Source organism: Eptatretus burgeri, chromosome 3 (genome assembly GCF_056783735.1).
Source record: "Eptatretus burgeri isolate ZD-2024b chromosome 3, Ebu_testis_v1, whole genome shotgun sequence".
NCBI classification, from domain to species: domain Eukaryota; kingdom Metazoa; phylum Chordata; class Myxini; order Myxiniformes; family Myxinidae; genus Eptatretus; species Eptatretus burgeri.
Genome location: NC_140963.1, coordinates 6,533,874 through 6,551,399, shown reverse-complemented (window position 1 = coordinate 6,551,399; position 17,526 = coordinate 6,533,874). Strand labels below are relative to the sequence as shown.

General features: G+C 41.8%; 1 protein-coding gene and 1 long non-coding RNA gene across 8 annotated transcripts in view; one reads left to right on the top strand and one right to left on the bottom strand.

Moving 5' to 3' along the window:
* Positions 1 to 7,484, bottom strand: part of LOC147029344 (uncharacterized) — an 85,618-nt gene extending 78,134 nt beyond the window's left edge. For 2 of the 3 annotated variants that reach the window (XR_015055870.1, XR_015055868.1), the window contains exons 1-2: positions 7,350 to 7,483; positions 3,709 to 3,818 (exon numbers count right to left, since the gene is read on the bottom strand). This is a non-coding gene — a long non-coding RNA (uncharacterized LOC147029344). Of the gene's footprint in view, positions 1 to 3,708; positions 3,822 to 7,349 lie in introns of all 3 variants that reach the window. The other variant, XR_015055869.1, reaches the window with a different exon arrangement.
* LOC147029343 (voltage-dependent L-type calcium channel subunit beta-1-like) overlaps positions 1 to 12,105 on the top strand; it is a 333,734-nt gene extending 321,629 nt beyond the window's left edge. For all 5 annotated transcript variants that reach the window (XM_085872338.1, XM_085872336.1, XM_085872337.1 and 2 more), the window contains 3 exons: positions 6,337 to 6,432; positions 7,382 to 7,567; positions 10,178 to 12,105. In XM_085872338.1, the coding sequence (XP_085728464.1) occupies positions 6,337 to 6,432; positions 7,382 to 7,567; positions 10,178 to 10,762 (867 nt within the window). In that variant the 3' untranslated portion in view covers positions 10,763 to 12,105. The remainder of the gene's footprint in view (positions 1 to 6,336; positions 6,433 to 7,381; positions 7,568 to 10,177) is intronic.
* Positions 12,106 to 17,526: the final 5,421 nt, after the last annotated feature.

Sequence of the window (17,526 nt, the reverse complement as noted above, 5' to 3'; positions counted from 1 at the left end):
ACGCTCGCCCATTGGACGGAGGAAAAGTGGGCGTGAATCATTCCTGATCCTCGAATTTGCATATATCGATTCTACTCCGACGCGCCTGGAAGCGGGGCCAAATCGCCCCGCGCTCGCTGATAGGACGGAACAGAAGAGGGCGTGAATCATTTCTGATCCGACTTCCCCGGAAAGGCCGCTTTTTGCACCCGCTGCTCGGCGCGCGCCCTGTACGAGTCCAGGATCGGTGCCCACAAGCGGTGCGGGAATGGCGGCAGAAGGAGGAGAGGTGAAGGTGGTGGAGGGTTTATTGTGGTGGTCCCTGGCCACGGTGACGCTTGGAATGGCGGTGATGCGATGATTGCGAGAGCGAGTTGTGACGGTAAAGGTCGTGGCTGTTGGCGTTGTTGTTTTTGTGAAGCGGCGTTGCGGTTGGTGGTTGTTGTGTGATGGCGGTTGAGATGTGGTTGGTTCAAAATAAAGATAGAACAGAGAAACGGCTATCTTAAAGGGTCGCAGCCCGAATGAATCACATTAATTCCCTCTAAACAACGGGTTTGGGGCTAACTACACATGTACTTACAGAGATATCTCACCTACGGGACCTGAATGGTGGTTTGCGAATTTCCTCAACCACAACAATATTATTGAGGCTTTAAGTAGGCTTGGTTCAGGTGTTAGTTTTCTTCAAAACGACCCATCACAATTAGTTAATAGACTTATTGCTGTTCGGTAGTAATAAGGCTGGAAACAGCAATTGTTTCACTTAAGCATCAGCCATCTTAGACCAGTTAATGAATCTGAAAATAATTAATAAATGCCAATACAAAGATATTTTATATGTTAAATGAGTTTAATTCTCTCCAATGATGAAAATGAAAAAATATCATCCATTGTAGATGCTAATGAGAATTATTTTTTATTGTTGAAAGATGATAAAGAAGTATTTATATTTACAGATTAGATGATGTTCGAATTACTACCACTGAATGTTGGAAGAAAAATGATTTGTATTATCTTCTTTTCAACATTATTTAACAAGTGTAGTGTTTCAGAGAATAAAAAAGAGATTTATAAAAATTATATCCAGACTTTTTTTAACTTATAAATGAGAAGCACAATCCTTCGTATTAATTTCACAAGTGATCACACATCTTCGTTCCCATACCCACGACAACTTGACACAACAAAAAAAATGAGACATCTTTATTGTCGATGGAAACTTCTCATACCTTCTTTAATATCACAGAGAAAAACAAGTTGTTATCATCTGAGAAGCGGATACAAAACTATAACAGTTTCATCTGGAGCAGATGAGATTTCTCAAATATCTTCCAAACTTGCTCGACTTATGAAAAAACAAGGTGATGCACCAAAAAATATTGTTATAGATATTCAAAAACAAACTTCAAAATCAACGATTAAACTTAAAAAATAATTACAAGGTTGATTTCATAATTGATTTTTCATTTTGAGAGTTGTTGGGTTTCTCCTCAAAAAAGATTTAAAACGAATGGACTTTTTTTCATAGTGATAATATCATTCAAATATCCCCATACCAGGTATAAATTCGGTATTAATTCACTGTGATTTGATTGATGATGCTTATAATGATGGAATAAGAACAAATACAATATTTTCATTCAGCGCATACTCAACCCCAATTAGTTATAAATTCAAGATGGAACCAAAAAATCTGGTTTATCTACCCGTGTCTGGAAAAACTATATACAGAGTAATTTTTACGACAACCAAATCAAGACAATTGTATGATTTCCTTCAATGGAGAAATTATATCCATCAGAATTCACCGACGTGAAGTTTTCCAATAAATAAATATGATGGTTATTGTGAGGAAAGATGAGTTGGGAAAATATAAAATAATTACAAAAGATTGGGATGGGATGTTCCTTTCACCATATTATAAAGGTGAGGGAATTTATCTTGGTAGAGGATATTATAAACCTAAAAGACAACGAGGTGTAGGACATCAATTTAGAGGAGATGGGATAATTGATACTCTAACCGTCTAATGGGTATAGGTTCAACATTTCTTAAACATAAAGACCTAATTGGTTCAACCACTTCTGCCATGGGAAATGTTGCAGGTGCTATAAAGGGTATAAAAGACGCTCCAAAGGAGTCTAATAAATTACGAGCAATCAAAGAAATTAAGAAAAGCAAAACTAAATTGTCTCCCAAAGAAATAAAAAAAATCCAAATGTTGGGGTTGGGGTATGAAAAATTTTAATTTTTTTCTTAAATAAATACAAGTATGGAAGCAATTGATAGTATCTATGATTTGGATGATACCATTATCATCTCAAATTCAACTAAAAAGGAAGACTACTTCAAGGTAAATGCAATAACAAGAACCGATTGGAATATCTGCCTGGCCAGGCATCTGCCTGTGGGATGGCCAGACTGAGGCCCCTGGACTACCGGCGGAAAGTGGACACAGCGACACGCTGCTCCGGCGCATGCTCGTTGAAAATTTAGTGTAAGTCTTGAATTATTTACCCAAAAACATTACCTGAGCGGGGAGCGCGCCCTCGGCAAAGCACCAATGTTATTTTTATGAGATTTTAATTAGGGCGGCCGAGCGTTTTAACCACTGGTGCGTGCTGACTATTTTTGGTCAAATCTGTGGTAATTACCTCCCAGTCTATCGAGGTTCGGACAATGCTAAACCAATGGAAGGAAAGGACAAACACAGACAGGTTGGAAATCGACAAATTATTTATTAATAATAAAATAAATAAATAAATAAAAAGAACTTTTTATTTTCTGAGGTAAATCAAGAATAAATTTCAAAGCAAAATCAATCAAAATAGCTCACCAATGATCACCACACTCGTTGTTTAAACATCAATCGTACCTTCTAGCTGTAATGGTGAGCATCGGCGATCCAGTAGAGATCTTGTGCATGTTGTGGCCAAGAAGGAAACAGAAGCAAACTCTCAGGAATTAAAAACTGCAAATTTCAGGAGGATCTGAGATGGTGGTAAACAGTTGTCTTAAAAAACTTGAGAGAAGACATTGAAGAGAATGTGGGAGTTGGTTCTGCATGCGGTAAAAAAGAGCAACAAATGAGTGGAGGTGAGCAGTGATCCTGGATTTAGGTCGTCTCACCAGAGGCTTGTTGATAGTGGGCCACATGTGTCCTGCAGAAACCAGGGGGATGGGGACAAAGCATGGAAAGAGAAGAGGGTGCAAGATGAGAAAGGATGTGGTAGAAGACAGAGAGACCACCAACCTGTCTGCGATGGCAAAGTCATAAGCCCATAGACTCAGCTTCATCGTGGAGGATTCCAATCGTGGGAGATAATCTTAAAGGCCTTGGTTTCAAGAGCATCAAGCTGAGCAAGATGTAAAGCAGGAGAGCCAATTGAGAGGGGAGAGCAGTACTCCATTAAGCTGCAGATGAAGTCCTTGTAGGTGGATATGAGTTCAGGTGTGCCAAACAAGGACTTTGTACGATAGAAAATGCCCAGTCGGTGGCTGGCTTTGGAGGCCAACTGATGAAATATGATTTTCCCAAGAAAGATCATGGCTGATAGTGCATTAACTTTTCTTCAAGGACACCAAGATACACATCAGCAGAAAGTTGTCTCAAATGATGTGTAGCTGCTCAAAAACCTTTTACTCACATTGCCACTCCCTTTGTTACTCCCCAGCAAAGGTTTTCAGACAGCGACATATCCATTGTACGTCATGTAGACAACATACCTTGAGGTACTTGACATCCCTTTTGAAAAGTATGGCCTTTCTTCTTCAACAATTTCTATTTTCAGCAACACCATTTTTGCAGCTCCTCCTCACAATCTTGCAGACAACTCCTGCTGAAACATGAAGTCATGCTTTATTACACCTCATGGAGGAGCCTTCACTTGCTAAAAGTGATTTCTACCCAAATATCATGTGACATTCCCTTCCCAGGAGCTATAGTATCTACAAAACATTCACCACACTACACTGATATCACCTCCTGCACAGTACTTTTGTAGTCCTTCTGCAGCTGTGGCACTTTGATTGCTTACATGACAACCGATCACAATGTGTTCTATCAAGGTTGGCAAAAGGAGTACCAGCTTACATTGTGCCCAACGTGCCCCCAAGCAAAGGTAAAATTGCTTCGGCAGCCCCATGTATGTGAAGAGGTGAAAATAGTGGTTCGTCTTTCCTCCATTTCCATAAATATTTCCAATACTGCAGGTTATTAACCTCCGCCATCTTCGAAGATGGATGGAGGTTACTGTTTTCACCCCTTTCTGTTTGTTATCTTGCCAAAACGAGGTTTTTGCAAGATATGTTAGTCAGCTTGTATGTTTTTTTTTTGTTTGTTTGTTTGTTTGTCTGTAATCACGTATAAATCACTCTGCAGAGCACAGTTATCATTGGAAATTTTTGTAACTTCGCATATCAGAGGCCTATAGAGGTCCCTTTCAGCGCATAAAATTTTGAACGTCAAGGTCAAAGGTCAAGGTCACTTTGTCGCAAATCAGGGGAGTCGACGAAACCCTTATTTTTTTGAGTAATTTTATCTCGTCTCGAATCGTCTCCAAACTTTATGGGAATGTAGTACATGGTCTGGCGCTCAGCTGATTAGTTTTTGGTGGCGATTGGCCTTGACCTTCATGGTTAGCGCCTGAAGTCAAACATATTTGACCCCAAGGTCAAATTTTCAAGTTTTAGGAACCATATTGTGTAGTACCTCAAATTGAACACCTCGATGAGTGCTTTCTAGATATGTCAAGCTTGAGACATTATGACGTCATTTGGTGACGTTATGAGGCAAACACATATTTTTTATGGTTACTCTGTAGAACGATTCTCATCGGAATCTCTCGTAGGCAGATATTCCTCAAGGAGTCGCTCCTGGTGGATAGAAGCTCTGTTCACCTCAGTGTGACCTTAAAGAAGTCACACGTGGTCACCTTTTGGCAAGGTACGGGTCATCCTGCAGGTGACATTGGTTTTTTGTTTGTTTGTTTGTTTGTTTGTGAACAGTATTACGGAAAAACTCCTCGACAGATTTCAACGAAACTTGGTGGGGGGGTTAGGTATGGTCCAAGGATCATGCCATTAAATTTTGGACTTGGTCCCCCCCCCCCCCAGAAAAAAATTAGAGAAAAAAATTTTTTTTTTGCATTTCTACATGTTTTAAGTGATTTCCAACCTCCCCAAAAATTTCCCCCCCCCCAAAAAAAAAGAGAATTTTTTTTTTGCAATTCTACATGTTTTAAGTGATTTCCAACCCCCCCCCCCAAAAAAATAAATTGTTATCCCCACCCAAAAAAAATAGAGAATTTTTTTTTGCATTTATACATGTTTAAGTGATTTCCAACCCCCCAAAAATTGTTACCCTCCCCCAAAAAAAAATTGTTAGAGAAATAATTTTTTTTTTTTTGCATTTCTACATATTTTAAGTGATTTGCAACCCCCCCGCCCCCCCAAAAAAATTGTTTGAGAAAATTTTTTTGCATTATTACATGTTTAAGTGATTTCCAACCCCCCCCCCCAAAAAAAAATGTTGGAGAAAAGAACTATAACTGTCAGCACTGCTGACATCATATTTAATGAATAAGATATAAGGTTCACTTGAGTGACCCAGCAGTATTGGCGGCGGAGGTTTTGCACTCTCCCGAGTGCTCCCCCTCTAGTTGGTATTAGTTTGAGTGTGCTGTGAGTGTTGAAGTCTGTTTATGTCAGTGAGTGTTATGTTTCATGAGCGTATCATAAGCGGAAGGAACTCTGAAGTTCTCACAGTATTTAGTTGAGAAAATTAATTGTACCTTTGACATGCATTGTCATGTAAAAAGTGAATTTAATTATTCCCTCCGCCAGCAATGGTGACCGGAGTTATGTTTTCACCCCTGCTTGTCTGTGAACAGGACATCTCAAAATGTTGTGGACGGATTCAGATGAAATTTTGTGGACAGGTTGGGTGTGCGACAACGACGAATTGTTTCGATTTTGGTGAAGATCCGAATCGATCTGGATGCGACAATTTTTCAAGTGATTCTTCACCATTGAGAGACGGGGCCCAAAAAACGCTACATAGTATGATGTCTCAAAACGTGGACGAGTTATGACAAAACGAGCTGGACGAGTTTGTTCGATGACAAGAACATGCCGAATCGATTTTGATGGAGGTTCGGATCCAGATCCAGCCTATCAGTGGGATACAAACTGTAAACTGTTCAGCCTGGCGGAGGTATGCGCTCTTCCAAGGGCCGTTCTGGTTTGACTTGTTGCAGCAAAATGAATTTGTTCATATTAAGAGGACTCTACTATATTCAAGAAGAAAGAAAAGAAACTGATTGTTCATTGGGAAAGTGTCATATTTTGTTGCAGGTGCTGCAGAGACTCATCAAATCCCGTGGAAAGTCACAAAGCAAGCACCTCAATGTGCAAATGGTGGCTGCTGACAAGTTGAATCAATGCTCTCCGGTGAGTGCAGCATTTTGCATCATCTTCAGGCCATTTTGATTCAATTGCAAAAATTATGGGGGGTGGGGTTGTATACAGGGTCGAGGCTCATGGAAGAGCTCGAGCAGAATATAATGGAACAAAATGGAAAGGGGAAAACACCAACAAGCAGAGTAGAGGTGAGAATGAGATCAAGGGGAGGGCGATATGAGGACACAAGCTGAAGCAGAGTGACGCTCCACTCAAAGGTATAACACGGGGCTTTGAAACTCAGACACGCGGGGCATGACCCGTACGGTGGAGCGTTAATTTTGGTGATTGTTGATTCTTAAATCCGAGCGCAGGTTTTCTCATACCTTCACAAATCGCTCCTTGTTGCCCCAAACAGAACAATGGCAAAAAAATAAATGACACACCTCCATTCGATATAACGATTACCAACAGTGTTCTCATCATGAAATTCACAGGAATCAGAAACACGGCTCAGCAATAATTTTCGATATGCGTTTCACATATTTCCTTCCCAGGAACCATAGTATTCATTTCATTACAATGAAATCATAACCTATACCTTGCTGTCCCTTCTGCAGGTGTGGCATTTTCTGATTGCTTTCATGACAACCAATCATAGTGTGCTATACCAACACATGACTGGACTGTGAAGCATTTCATTTATACACATGAGATGTGATTCTTTCACTTCTTATTTGCATTTTATGTGCAGTTTTTTGACTGTTTCCATAATTATTGTGTGTGTGTGCGCGTGCGCGCGCGGCTTGTTTAATCTGGCTTTCTTCTTGGGACTACGGTGCAGTAATTGGTCTATATTTTGATTATCATCATCATGTCGTCAGCATTTTTCTACTCGCTTTGCAAGTTAAAACAAGGATATAGTTATCCTGACCTTTGCTTGCCATCGTAATAATATCCTTACTCACCATTTAGAGATGTGTGATAAAATGTTGCACAGGATCTTTTTGACGTGATCTTGGATGAGAACCAGTTGGACGAGGCTTGCGAGCATATGGCTGAGTACCTGGAGGCGTACTGGCGTGCAACGCATCCCCCCAGTGCCAACCCACCAAACCCACTGCTAGAACGCACACTGGTGAATGCTGGGCTCACCAATAACCCTGCACCCGTGTCCAATCTCCAGGTACAGGTGCTCACGTCCCTTAAGCGAAACCTGAGTGTGCGTGGGGCTGGGGGTAATTCTGGACCGAGCCAGGCTAGCTCTCGTCGTGCTTCTTCCTGGTCCCTGCGCCGACCCGCTGATGGAGCAGTTAGACGTGACCACGATAAAGCTCGTCTGGCAGAGGCGGTCGAAGAAGATGAGGAAGACCAAGATTTGTACTGAGTGGCAGACATAAACAGCGAGATTCGAGATGATTATTTGATGGCGACTGATCCAGGCTTGCCTGCAGCCTTGCACCTTTGGAGCATCACAAGGGATGGCTGCCTGTTGATGCACCCAGCCACCTCCCCCACAGTTTAGTCCGCAAGCCTTCCTAATACCTGCTGCATGTACTAACTAATTGTGTCTGTGGCAAACCCTCTCTCGAGCTTGTAGGGGCTTGCTTGATCGTTTGCCTTGACTGGAGGTTTTGTCACTTGAAAGTTTGTTCCATTGTTCTTACATTATAATCCTGCCCTGTTTTTTTTCCACAGCAAAGCTTATTCTAATCCATTATTTTGTATTTATTTATCCACAGCAATTGCTGATTTTCTCCTCAAATATGTGGAGTGTTCATATCTAACACCTTTTAGGTTTAATGAGAAAATGGTGTAGTAAGTTTAACGCGGACTGACCGGATGGTCTTGAGCAGTGTTTCTCAAGGTTGGGGCGTGGCAATATTTTGGTTGGGCATGAGGATTCAAAACTCTTTTCAAGATCAAAGGAACCATGATGGGGCTGTCTGAAGAGAGCGAAAAGAAATGCCCAAACTAGACTACTTTGGCAAGGGAAGTATTGATAAATTTTCCATCATCTTATTTAAGCATGAGTCACATTTGCTCTACGGCGAGGATACGGCGGCCATATCCCCCCCCCCCTGAATTGACAGAAACGTGCGGTGGCCGCAGAGTTTCTGAGGTGGCCCTACGCCGTATGGCTATCTTTTACAGGCTGTAGGGGTCTCCGTGGAATGAAAGCGCGGAGTTATAACTTTTTTCATTTCTAGGTTGGCCGTAGCAATTCGACAAGCCGTAGCCATGACGTAGATGTGTTCCACGTCGACCGTACGTAGGGCGTACGATGGGCTTGCGTTATTCGTGCGTTTTCCGTAGGCTCATCAATGAAAAATGGATTTTGCCAACCCCCCAAAAATTACGGCGGCCGCACTATTTCCACGGTCGCCTTAGGGCCCCCCTGCGGTCGCCTTGCGGGCACCTTGAGGCTATCTTGCGTCTGCCTTGAAAATTATATGGCCACCGCAGGGACGCCCTAAGGTCACCGTGCGACATCAAATCAAAGACCGTACGGCACCCCCACGTTTTCGGTCTCCACTATTTCTAAATACTCCATGCGGCTACCCAAAAAATAAAAACATATGTGACTGCTACATTGTGTGACCGTGGAAATACTGTGGCCGCCCTATAATTGCGAGTGGCCGTAGATTTTTTAGACCCTACGGCCGCCGAACCAAATGTGACTGAAGCATTAGTCGAATGTCGAATCCACCCAAGCCCACCTCCTTCAAAATCGTCGGATTTAGTGTTGTTACCGATTTGCTGCAAGCTAAGAGAAATCGACTGGAAATCACGAAACGTTGTGATTCAGGGCTGAAACTGACAAAATTGGTTCCTCGAATCAAACAAATCTGCAGCCAGCGTCAAGGGCAGGGCTCCCATTGACGTGAGTAGCAATTGAATAAAATTTGCAATAAAGTTTTGATAAAGCCTTTTGAATACACATGTAGTATATACTGTGGTGTCTCCAATCATGGTGGAGCGTCCAATTTTTTTGAAAATCAAAGTGGGGTGTAGGACAAAAAAAGGTTGAGAAACACTGGCCTAGAGGTATTCACACTCACCTCCACATCGAGCCTGGGTTTGAATGTAAACCGTCATCCTGGTGTCTCGCAGGCAGGGTGATTCATCAATGTGTGTGCGTCCCTCGGATTAATGTTAAACTGTACGTCCCGTCTGCCGACATTAGTTGGTGGACGTAAAACATCCCAATGGCGTCCTTCGTGAAGAGTAGGCGAGCTATCACCGTACCCTGGACAAATTACAAATTCCTGCCCGAACCAGCAGAGGGCGCTGCATCAACGGCACAGCCACACCCTCATCCAATAATGCTACCTCTCAGCCTTGTGCTGCATGCGAAAGAAGAAGTTGAATGTGTCCTCCTGCAGATACTGAATGCCATTTGCCTGATGCAGTACACATAAATTATAAAACAAAATATATGAAGAGCAAAATACTTATTTCACAAAAATATAAATTTCAATCAAAAGTAGATTCGGACCATGTTAACACTGTTGCTTGTGTGTAAATAGAGACAATAACCAGCACTTGGTGAGAATTGATCTGTTAATGAAATTATGATCGTGTTTGTTTAACTTTTTTGCTTGCACCCTAACACGATGCATTACTTAACACTCACCCACCTGGCCAGATTTGGATTGAACAAAAAGGTAAACTCACCCACCTGGCCAGGTCGAAGTCAGTGGACCTAGCCTTTGCACTAACACTTAATGTGATGCGTGTTTCTGTTTGTTTTTGTTTTTTTGTACGTCTGCATGGCCATTAACCCCACCCGCAGGGGGGAGGGTCGGGGGCAGCTCGGCTTACACCTTGTGAGGAGCTCTCTGATCACTTTGAACAAGAGGCCTGCGGCCCTGACTCGGCATCCCAAGATCCACTTAGCGACCAACTCGAGCAAAGGCAAAACACGGTGCGCCGCCCATCTCCCACAACACCGTCGTCGTCGTCGTCGAGGCAAATCTTATTGCGCCAGTGGAGTAGTGGGCGCAACTCATTGCCTTGCCAAGAAACGTTTGATTCGGAGACGCAAGAAAGTCGTGACTCAGCATATGCAGAAGAACCTCCTGGAGACGAAGAGTTGGAACAGAATGGGGAGGACATAGAGAATTACAGTCCAGAAACAAAAGGTCACACGTATTCCGAAAATTTAATGTCCTCACCAACATTGGCTCCTACGACTTGGTGTGACCGTGAAAGAGCACATAAGACAGAGCGGGGAGGCAGAGGAAAGCGTCGAGGTGAGGCAAGTGAACGAGCTAGGTCACGTGAGCGCCACGAAGGTGCAACAGAGGGAACTGCGGAATGGGATCACGAGACGTTTCACCGAATACAACACGTGCCGTCCTCTCGCTCACCGCCTTGACGTCGCTTCTTCCATCGTCGCCTCTGCTACCCACAGACTGCGTGCACAATTGATGTCACCTTACGGCTCTACTGATTTTAAATTTCATCACATGGACCCGTTTGTTTCCTTTATTTCCTTCTGTTTTTTTTTTTTTGCGTAGGAGTTGAAAAAACAGGGTCGTAAGAAATTTCATTTTTGAGCTGCAGCCTTTGATTATTATTATCGGTGTTTTAATTTCTAGATGTCTTAGTGTCGATATCAAAACATGTATTATCAATATAAAACACTTTTAGATTTTAAATAAAAATTAATGTTTTATCTGTTTGAAAATTTCTTGTGGCCTGTTGAAGGGTATTTTTTCTTCTTGTTTTTTTTTTAACCCAACATTTTGTGCTTGGGGTCACTGTTTGCACATTTTAATAAGACATCACGAAGTCTCAACACTGCTTTCCTTTTTCTTATTTGTTGGCCCTGTCATCTGGATTTTTTTGGGGGTTCTCATCCATAAAATGCTGTTATTTGATGGAGCTGTGTTTCAGCACTTTGGATATTTGCTATTTTAACCTTAGCACTTATCCATTTATATTATTGAAGCATGAAAAGCTTCAGCCATATTTTTTGTGACATTTAAGTGGTTTAGGTTGAAGCAAATTGTCATTTCATATATTTCAAAACTGGAAATGAAAGCTTTCATTCCAGCAATCAACTTTTTGCTGCCAATTATGAACTATTATTAATTATTATTATTATATTAGTATTATCATTATTATTAAAGGGCACAGTTGTTTTATCGTTAGTAAGAATGCAAGTGACAGTTATTTTCTGCTTTTCTTAAAAAAAAAAAATTAAAAAATTTTGAACAGAAAGATAATCTAATCGCAGCATGTTTGATGTTGAGCTGAATATCTGCGTGCCTACCTTTGTAAATAGATAATCTTCGAGGCTGTACTTCATGGATCGTCCTCTGGATCAATTGTTCTTTGGTCCGTTGTGCCTCCAGCGGTAACTGCAGTGATAAAGTGGTGTTTACACAGTGCCGTTTTGGACTTCAGAAGCAAACTGTCATGGTAGAGGAAAAACAAGATAACGGTTGCTACCAAAAGTTGTGTAATTTTCAACAGCGGACATAAACGCCTTTCATTTTTATTTTGTTTTGTTCCTTTCTTCATTTAATTTCTTTTAATTCTATGCAAAGTCGATCGTTGTCTGCATTCTGCTTTTGTTGTTCATGTCTTGGTTGCTTTGATACTTCTTTGCATGCACCGCCTGTCATGCTGGAATTTTAGTCCTACGATTTGTGCCAAACTTCTCAATTTTATCACTAATGCGTGTACTGCATTAAACTGTTGTGAATCCAATAATGGTTTGTTAAAAATCATTCCTTTACACGTGTATTTCGTAGGAATTTACCCAGCACTTTAAAAATATATATATTTATATATTTTAAACAGTATCTCAGGTTCTTAGTGGAACTGCCACACACACTTGAATATTACAGATGAATACACGAGACACAACACAGGACTGTTAGACGAGACAAGCACAGCCACTGATCTTGGGGGAAGTGGTGTCACTTCCCGGAGTACTCTGGTTACCAGCGGTGCCACAACAATGGCGCCGCCTTTCTCACAACACTCAACGGGACATTTCATCAGGAGGAATTTCCTCCTCCTCATCGAAGCCAACCGATGGGGATTGTCCGTGCTCTATCCTTTTACATACTGAACGTCAAGCAAGGAAGCAAGGCGTGTCATTTTTAAAGTCTTTGGTTTAACTCAGCTGTGGTATGAGCCACTGATCTCCCAGACTCGTAGTGGATGCTCTTACCATCACACCACCGAGTCTGGTTTAATCAAAACAATATGCAACAATCAAAAGAGAAAGAAAAGACATATTGGAACCTTGCTTTTCTATTCACACGGCCTCAGCCGTTTATTCCTGATGCGTGAAACACCCTGCAACCCATGCCGACAGAAAAAGGATTTTTTTGGAACACCGGCCACATTTTCCATCCAATCGTCATGTAACTTTGTTTGAAAAAAAATTCTCCATGGGTAGGCACTCTGATGTTGAAAGATTTTTTTCCTTTTTAATCAAGTGGTTGCGGAGAAAACAAATTTAAAAGCAAATAAAAGTGAGGGCCTCGGCCGACGTTCCACCACATGGTTGTGGATGCCTATTACTCGTATAAGTATTGTAATAGAGGTGCCAAAGGTCATTGAACAGCAAGAAAACAGAAGATGAAAAGTTCAACAGACAAAGTGGGATGATAGATAAACAGGTGGACAAGAATCCATGGATTCACAACGTCATGGGGAAAGGGGTTGCAGGTGAATGGAGAATCAGGTCTTGGTGGGTGTAGTAAGTCTCAAATGGGACAGACATGAGGTGGTAATGGGCAGCGGTTTCTTCAAGTCTTCAAAAGAAGAGCATGACTCAACAGACTCGGGAAGTTGTTTCCACAGTGAGACAGGAAGGGCACCAAAGAAGTGACGTGAGCATTAGCTTACACGAGAGCAGTGTAGTGAGATAAGGATTGATTGTAGAATGCATGTGATTTAGAAGGGTCAGGGGTCAAGTGGAGAAATGAGAAGGCAGAAGTAAGACCAGAAGAAAGGTAACAAAAAATTGTGAAGCCACCACCAAACCTGCGTTAAAATGAGAAGCTGAGCCTTGAGACTCATCCTGTCATGAAATATCACTGACATGGAGGACTTTAGACTTCGCAACCTGTAAGTGAAGTTCTCGAAGGACTGTGGTGGAGGGTGTTACGAACCAGATTGTAAAGAATATATCCAGGACAGAAATGAGAGTCTGGATCTTCAATGGGGAAAAGGCTTTGTAAGGCACACTACATCAGAATATGATGGTGCCCTTTGCAGTTTGTTTTTCTGTAATTTCTTCATTTCATGAGACGACGTCAGTGATTGAAGCAGAAGCCACAGCACGCACACACACACACACACACACACACACACACACACACACACACACACACACACACACACACACACACACACACACACAGATAAATGAAGGTTTGGTAGAGTTTGAGAGAGATGGCAGGGGAGAGATAGAGTGGAGTTAAAGGGGCAGTGGTGGCAGGGAGAAGAGAAGGATGATGAGAAAGTGTGGAAGGAGGAAAATAAACAGCAGCTACAAGTGAGGAGAATCATTTGAGTTGATATCTACATCCAGGTAATGACAATTTGATAGAGAGAATAATTTTCACCTATCCAGTTGCAATATTCCTACGTGGTGGAAATTCATTATTTTACGATAAGACAAAAAGTACAACGCAGAGTGGGCACGTGAAGTTTACAATAAGAGAAGTATAAATTGGGTGAAGAAGCAGAAAGGAAACATGAATGGGAAAGGTAATATGAGGGGCATTAAACAAGTCTTTTGAACAAGAATCAACAATCCAAGACATGCCAAGGTTTATTAGCTCACCTGGAACATAGTTCAGGTGAGCTCACGGAATGCCGCATCGTCCGTCGGTCAATCCGTATTGCAACTTCTTCTCTGAAACTGCTGATAGGAATTGAAACCAAACTTGACTAAAAGGATCTTTTGTGTTGTGGAACTCAGGTTTCTTTATTGCATCCTCCCCCACCACCTCAAAGTAGGTCATCGTAAGGTTTGAAGGTCCCATAAGCAGACCTACTTGAATTTCAATCTAGTTTGGCCATGATTTTAGATTACAGGAAAACCTTCAACAATCTTATTCTCTCAAACCACTTAACCAATTTATGCGAAAGTTTGAATTTTTGATCAATTACCCAAGGGAAATATCATTTGTTCACAATGATGTCATCAGTCATGTGGTATGGCAGCCATATTGGATCACAAGAAAACCTTTTAAAAAAAATCATCTTCTCTGAAACCGCTTAACTGATGTCTTAAATTTGTGATTGACTTCCCAGGGGAAACATTATTTGTTAACAATGATGTCATCAGTCATCATTGTAGTTGGAGTACTGCTCTCCCCTCTGGGCTGGTGCTCCTACCTCCTACCTTTCTCGGCTTCACGCTGTGGAAACCAAGGCATTTCGGATCATTGGCATCTCCCGCAATGAGGCCGAGTCTTTGGGCCTCTCACTCTCTCACCGCAGGCAGGTCGGTGGTCTTTCTTTCTTCTACCGTCTCCACTCCAGCCTCGCCCCCCCCCCCCTGCTCTCTCTCTCTCTCTCTGCGATTTATCCACACCACATTTCTGCAGGGTGCTCAAGGTCCGCCAACAACCCCCTTCCGGTAAAACTACCAAAATCACGAATCACTGCTCACCTTCACTTTCATTCCTCTTTTTTTCCCGCCTTTGCAATAAACTCCCTCACTCTATTCAATCCCATTCTTCCCTCCAGGCCTTCAAAACAGATGTTCACCACCACCTCTTGTCATCCCCCATCCAAATCCTTGATCTTTTCTACCCCCGATAATCCACCCAAGCCCACCTCCTTCAAATTCCCTGCTTTCCTTCCTGAAAATCCCTGTAATGTCCATCTTGTATACCCCATGTTCCCCACCCCACTCTTCTCCCGTCCACAGATCCCCTAATGTCTCTGTTCCCCACTGTTTTGTCCCTCCCACTCCCGCCCCTCTTGTCTCATGTCCCCCTTGCTGTGCGTTGTGTGTTCGCTCTCATACGAGCCTCGACAAGGTATCCAAAAAAAAAAAAGTCACGTGGTCTGGCAGCCATATTGCATCAAAGGAAAACCTTTAAAAGTCATCTCTCAAACCGTTTAACCGATCAATGCAAAACTTAAAATATATGATCGATTACATATGGGAATGTTTGATTAAAAGAAGCTGATCCGAAACACAATATGGCCGCCACTGACATCATAATACAGAAAGTGGTTCAATGTCTCGAAAAATATTCATTATAGATGCCTTGGAGTTGCACCTTATCAAATGGGGTTAATTTTGACACAACAGGAAGTGACATCATCATACCGGAAGTTGGTAATATATTGAAAACTAAGGCCCATCGACAGCAGGGAGTTCCACTTCTGTGAACATCATGTCAACACTAACTCACCTAAAGTGTGTATTTTAAATCCAGCTCTTATTTTCACCATGATCCAATCCATCACTCCACTGTTTGGCAACCAGCCAGGTGAGCTGCAGGACCATTGGTCCTCTATGTTTTTTTTGTTTTTTTTTTCAGACTGCAAGCATACATAATTCATGAGAAAATGCATGAATTCCTTTTGTGTATGTACTGTACATAAAGGTAGTGAACAAAAAAAATGGAAACACCAATGTAAAATCACTTGTGATGGTGTTGGCCCACCACGTGTGGCCAATATGGTCTGTATGTGCCATGGTATAGAGTCCACTATCAGTGTCGTGCTCATCAAACCAATGGGCGACCACACATGCTTTGTGGATGGGGGCATTGAGGGATGTTGGGGGTCTCCTCTTGCAGCCATGCAAGCCATAATTATAGGCAACCAGGCCTGTGCAGCATTTTTATACATGACCCGAAGCATGCTGGGATGTTATTTGCTTAATTATCACATGCGGGCCACACCTGTGTGGAAGCCGTTGTTTGGTGTCCCTTATTTACCCAGATGTTTACATTTTTTTGTCCACTACCTGTACACATACTTTCTTTTGATGTGTTTTGGAATGATGTGAGTGTTCTGATCATTCAATTTTTGAAAGCCACATTTATGAGCACTGATGTCCTGAATATTCTTGGGGAGCAGAAGAACATGTGTGGCAACAGAACATAATTCTTGGGTATAGCAGAGTGACATGACTGTAGCACCAATCGGAAAACAAGGAGTGACAGAGGACAAAGTGAATTGGACACAAGTGGACACAACATGAGGGAGAACAGACAAACATGCAGCATTGCTTTTATAAATACTGGATAAAACTGCACCGCCACCACCACTGGGAAGAGGAAGAAATACCTAAAGAATTCCTTCAGCTTGTTGAGAATAATTCAATGACTGTCCGGATTATCATCCAATCTGGAAGTGAGAAAAGAAAGGTAGCGTGAAAGAGTTGAAAGCAGAAAGAATGTAGTGGGCTCACCACTAATAGAAAAGACAGCTTTCATAGGAGATGCCTCACCAAAATAGACAATTGATACATTTTGTTATAGTTACGAAGGATTCCTTATGCTTACAACTGCGTGATTCAATGTCCGGCGGAATCATCAGATGAGAACTGTCCATCAGCGAAGTTTTGACCCTTTAATCCCAAAACCTTACCAAATGGCAAGACCACAACCCTCATTGTGTCGAAACGTCATCCAATCAGGGAGAACTAGAGGGGGAGCACTCGGGAGAGTGCAAAACTTCCGCCGCCAATACTGCTGGGTCACTCAAGTGAACCTTATATCTTATTCATTAAATATGATGTCAACAGTGCTGACAGAGTTATAGTTCTTTTCTCCAACATTTTTTTTTGGGGGGGGGGGGTTGAAAAACACTTAAAACATGTAAAAATAAAAAATAAAAAATAAAAAATCGAAATTTTGTTGAAAAAAAAGTTGCAAAATTTTTTTTTCCTCTAACAATTTTTTTTGGAGGGGGGGTTGGAAATCACTTAAAACATGTAGAAATGCAAAAAAAAAAAAAAAAATCGAAATTTTGTTGAAAAAAAGTTGCAACATTTTTTTTTTCTCTAACAATTTTTTTGAAGGGGGGTGGAAATCACTTAAAACATGTAGAAATGCAAAAAAAAAATTCTTTTTTTTCTGGGGAGGGTAGCAATTTTTTGGGGCGGGTGGGGGGGGGTTGGAAATCACATAAAACATGTAAAAA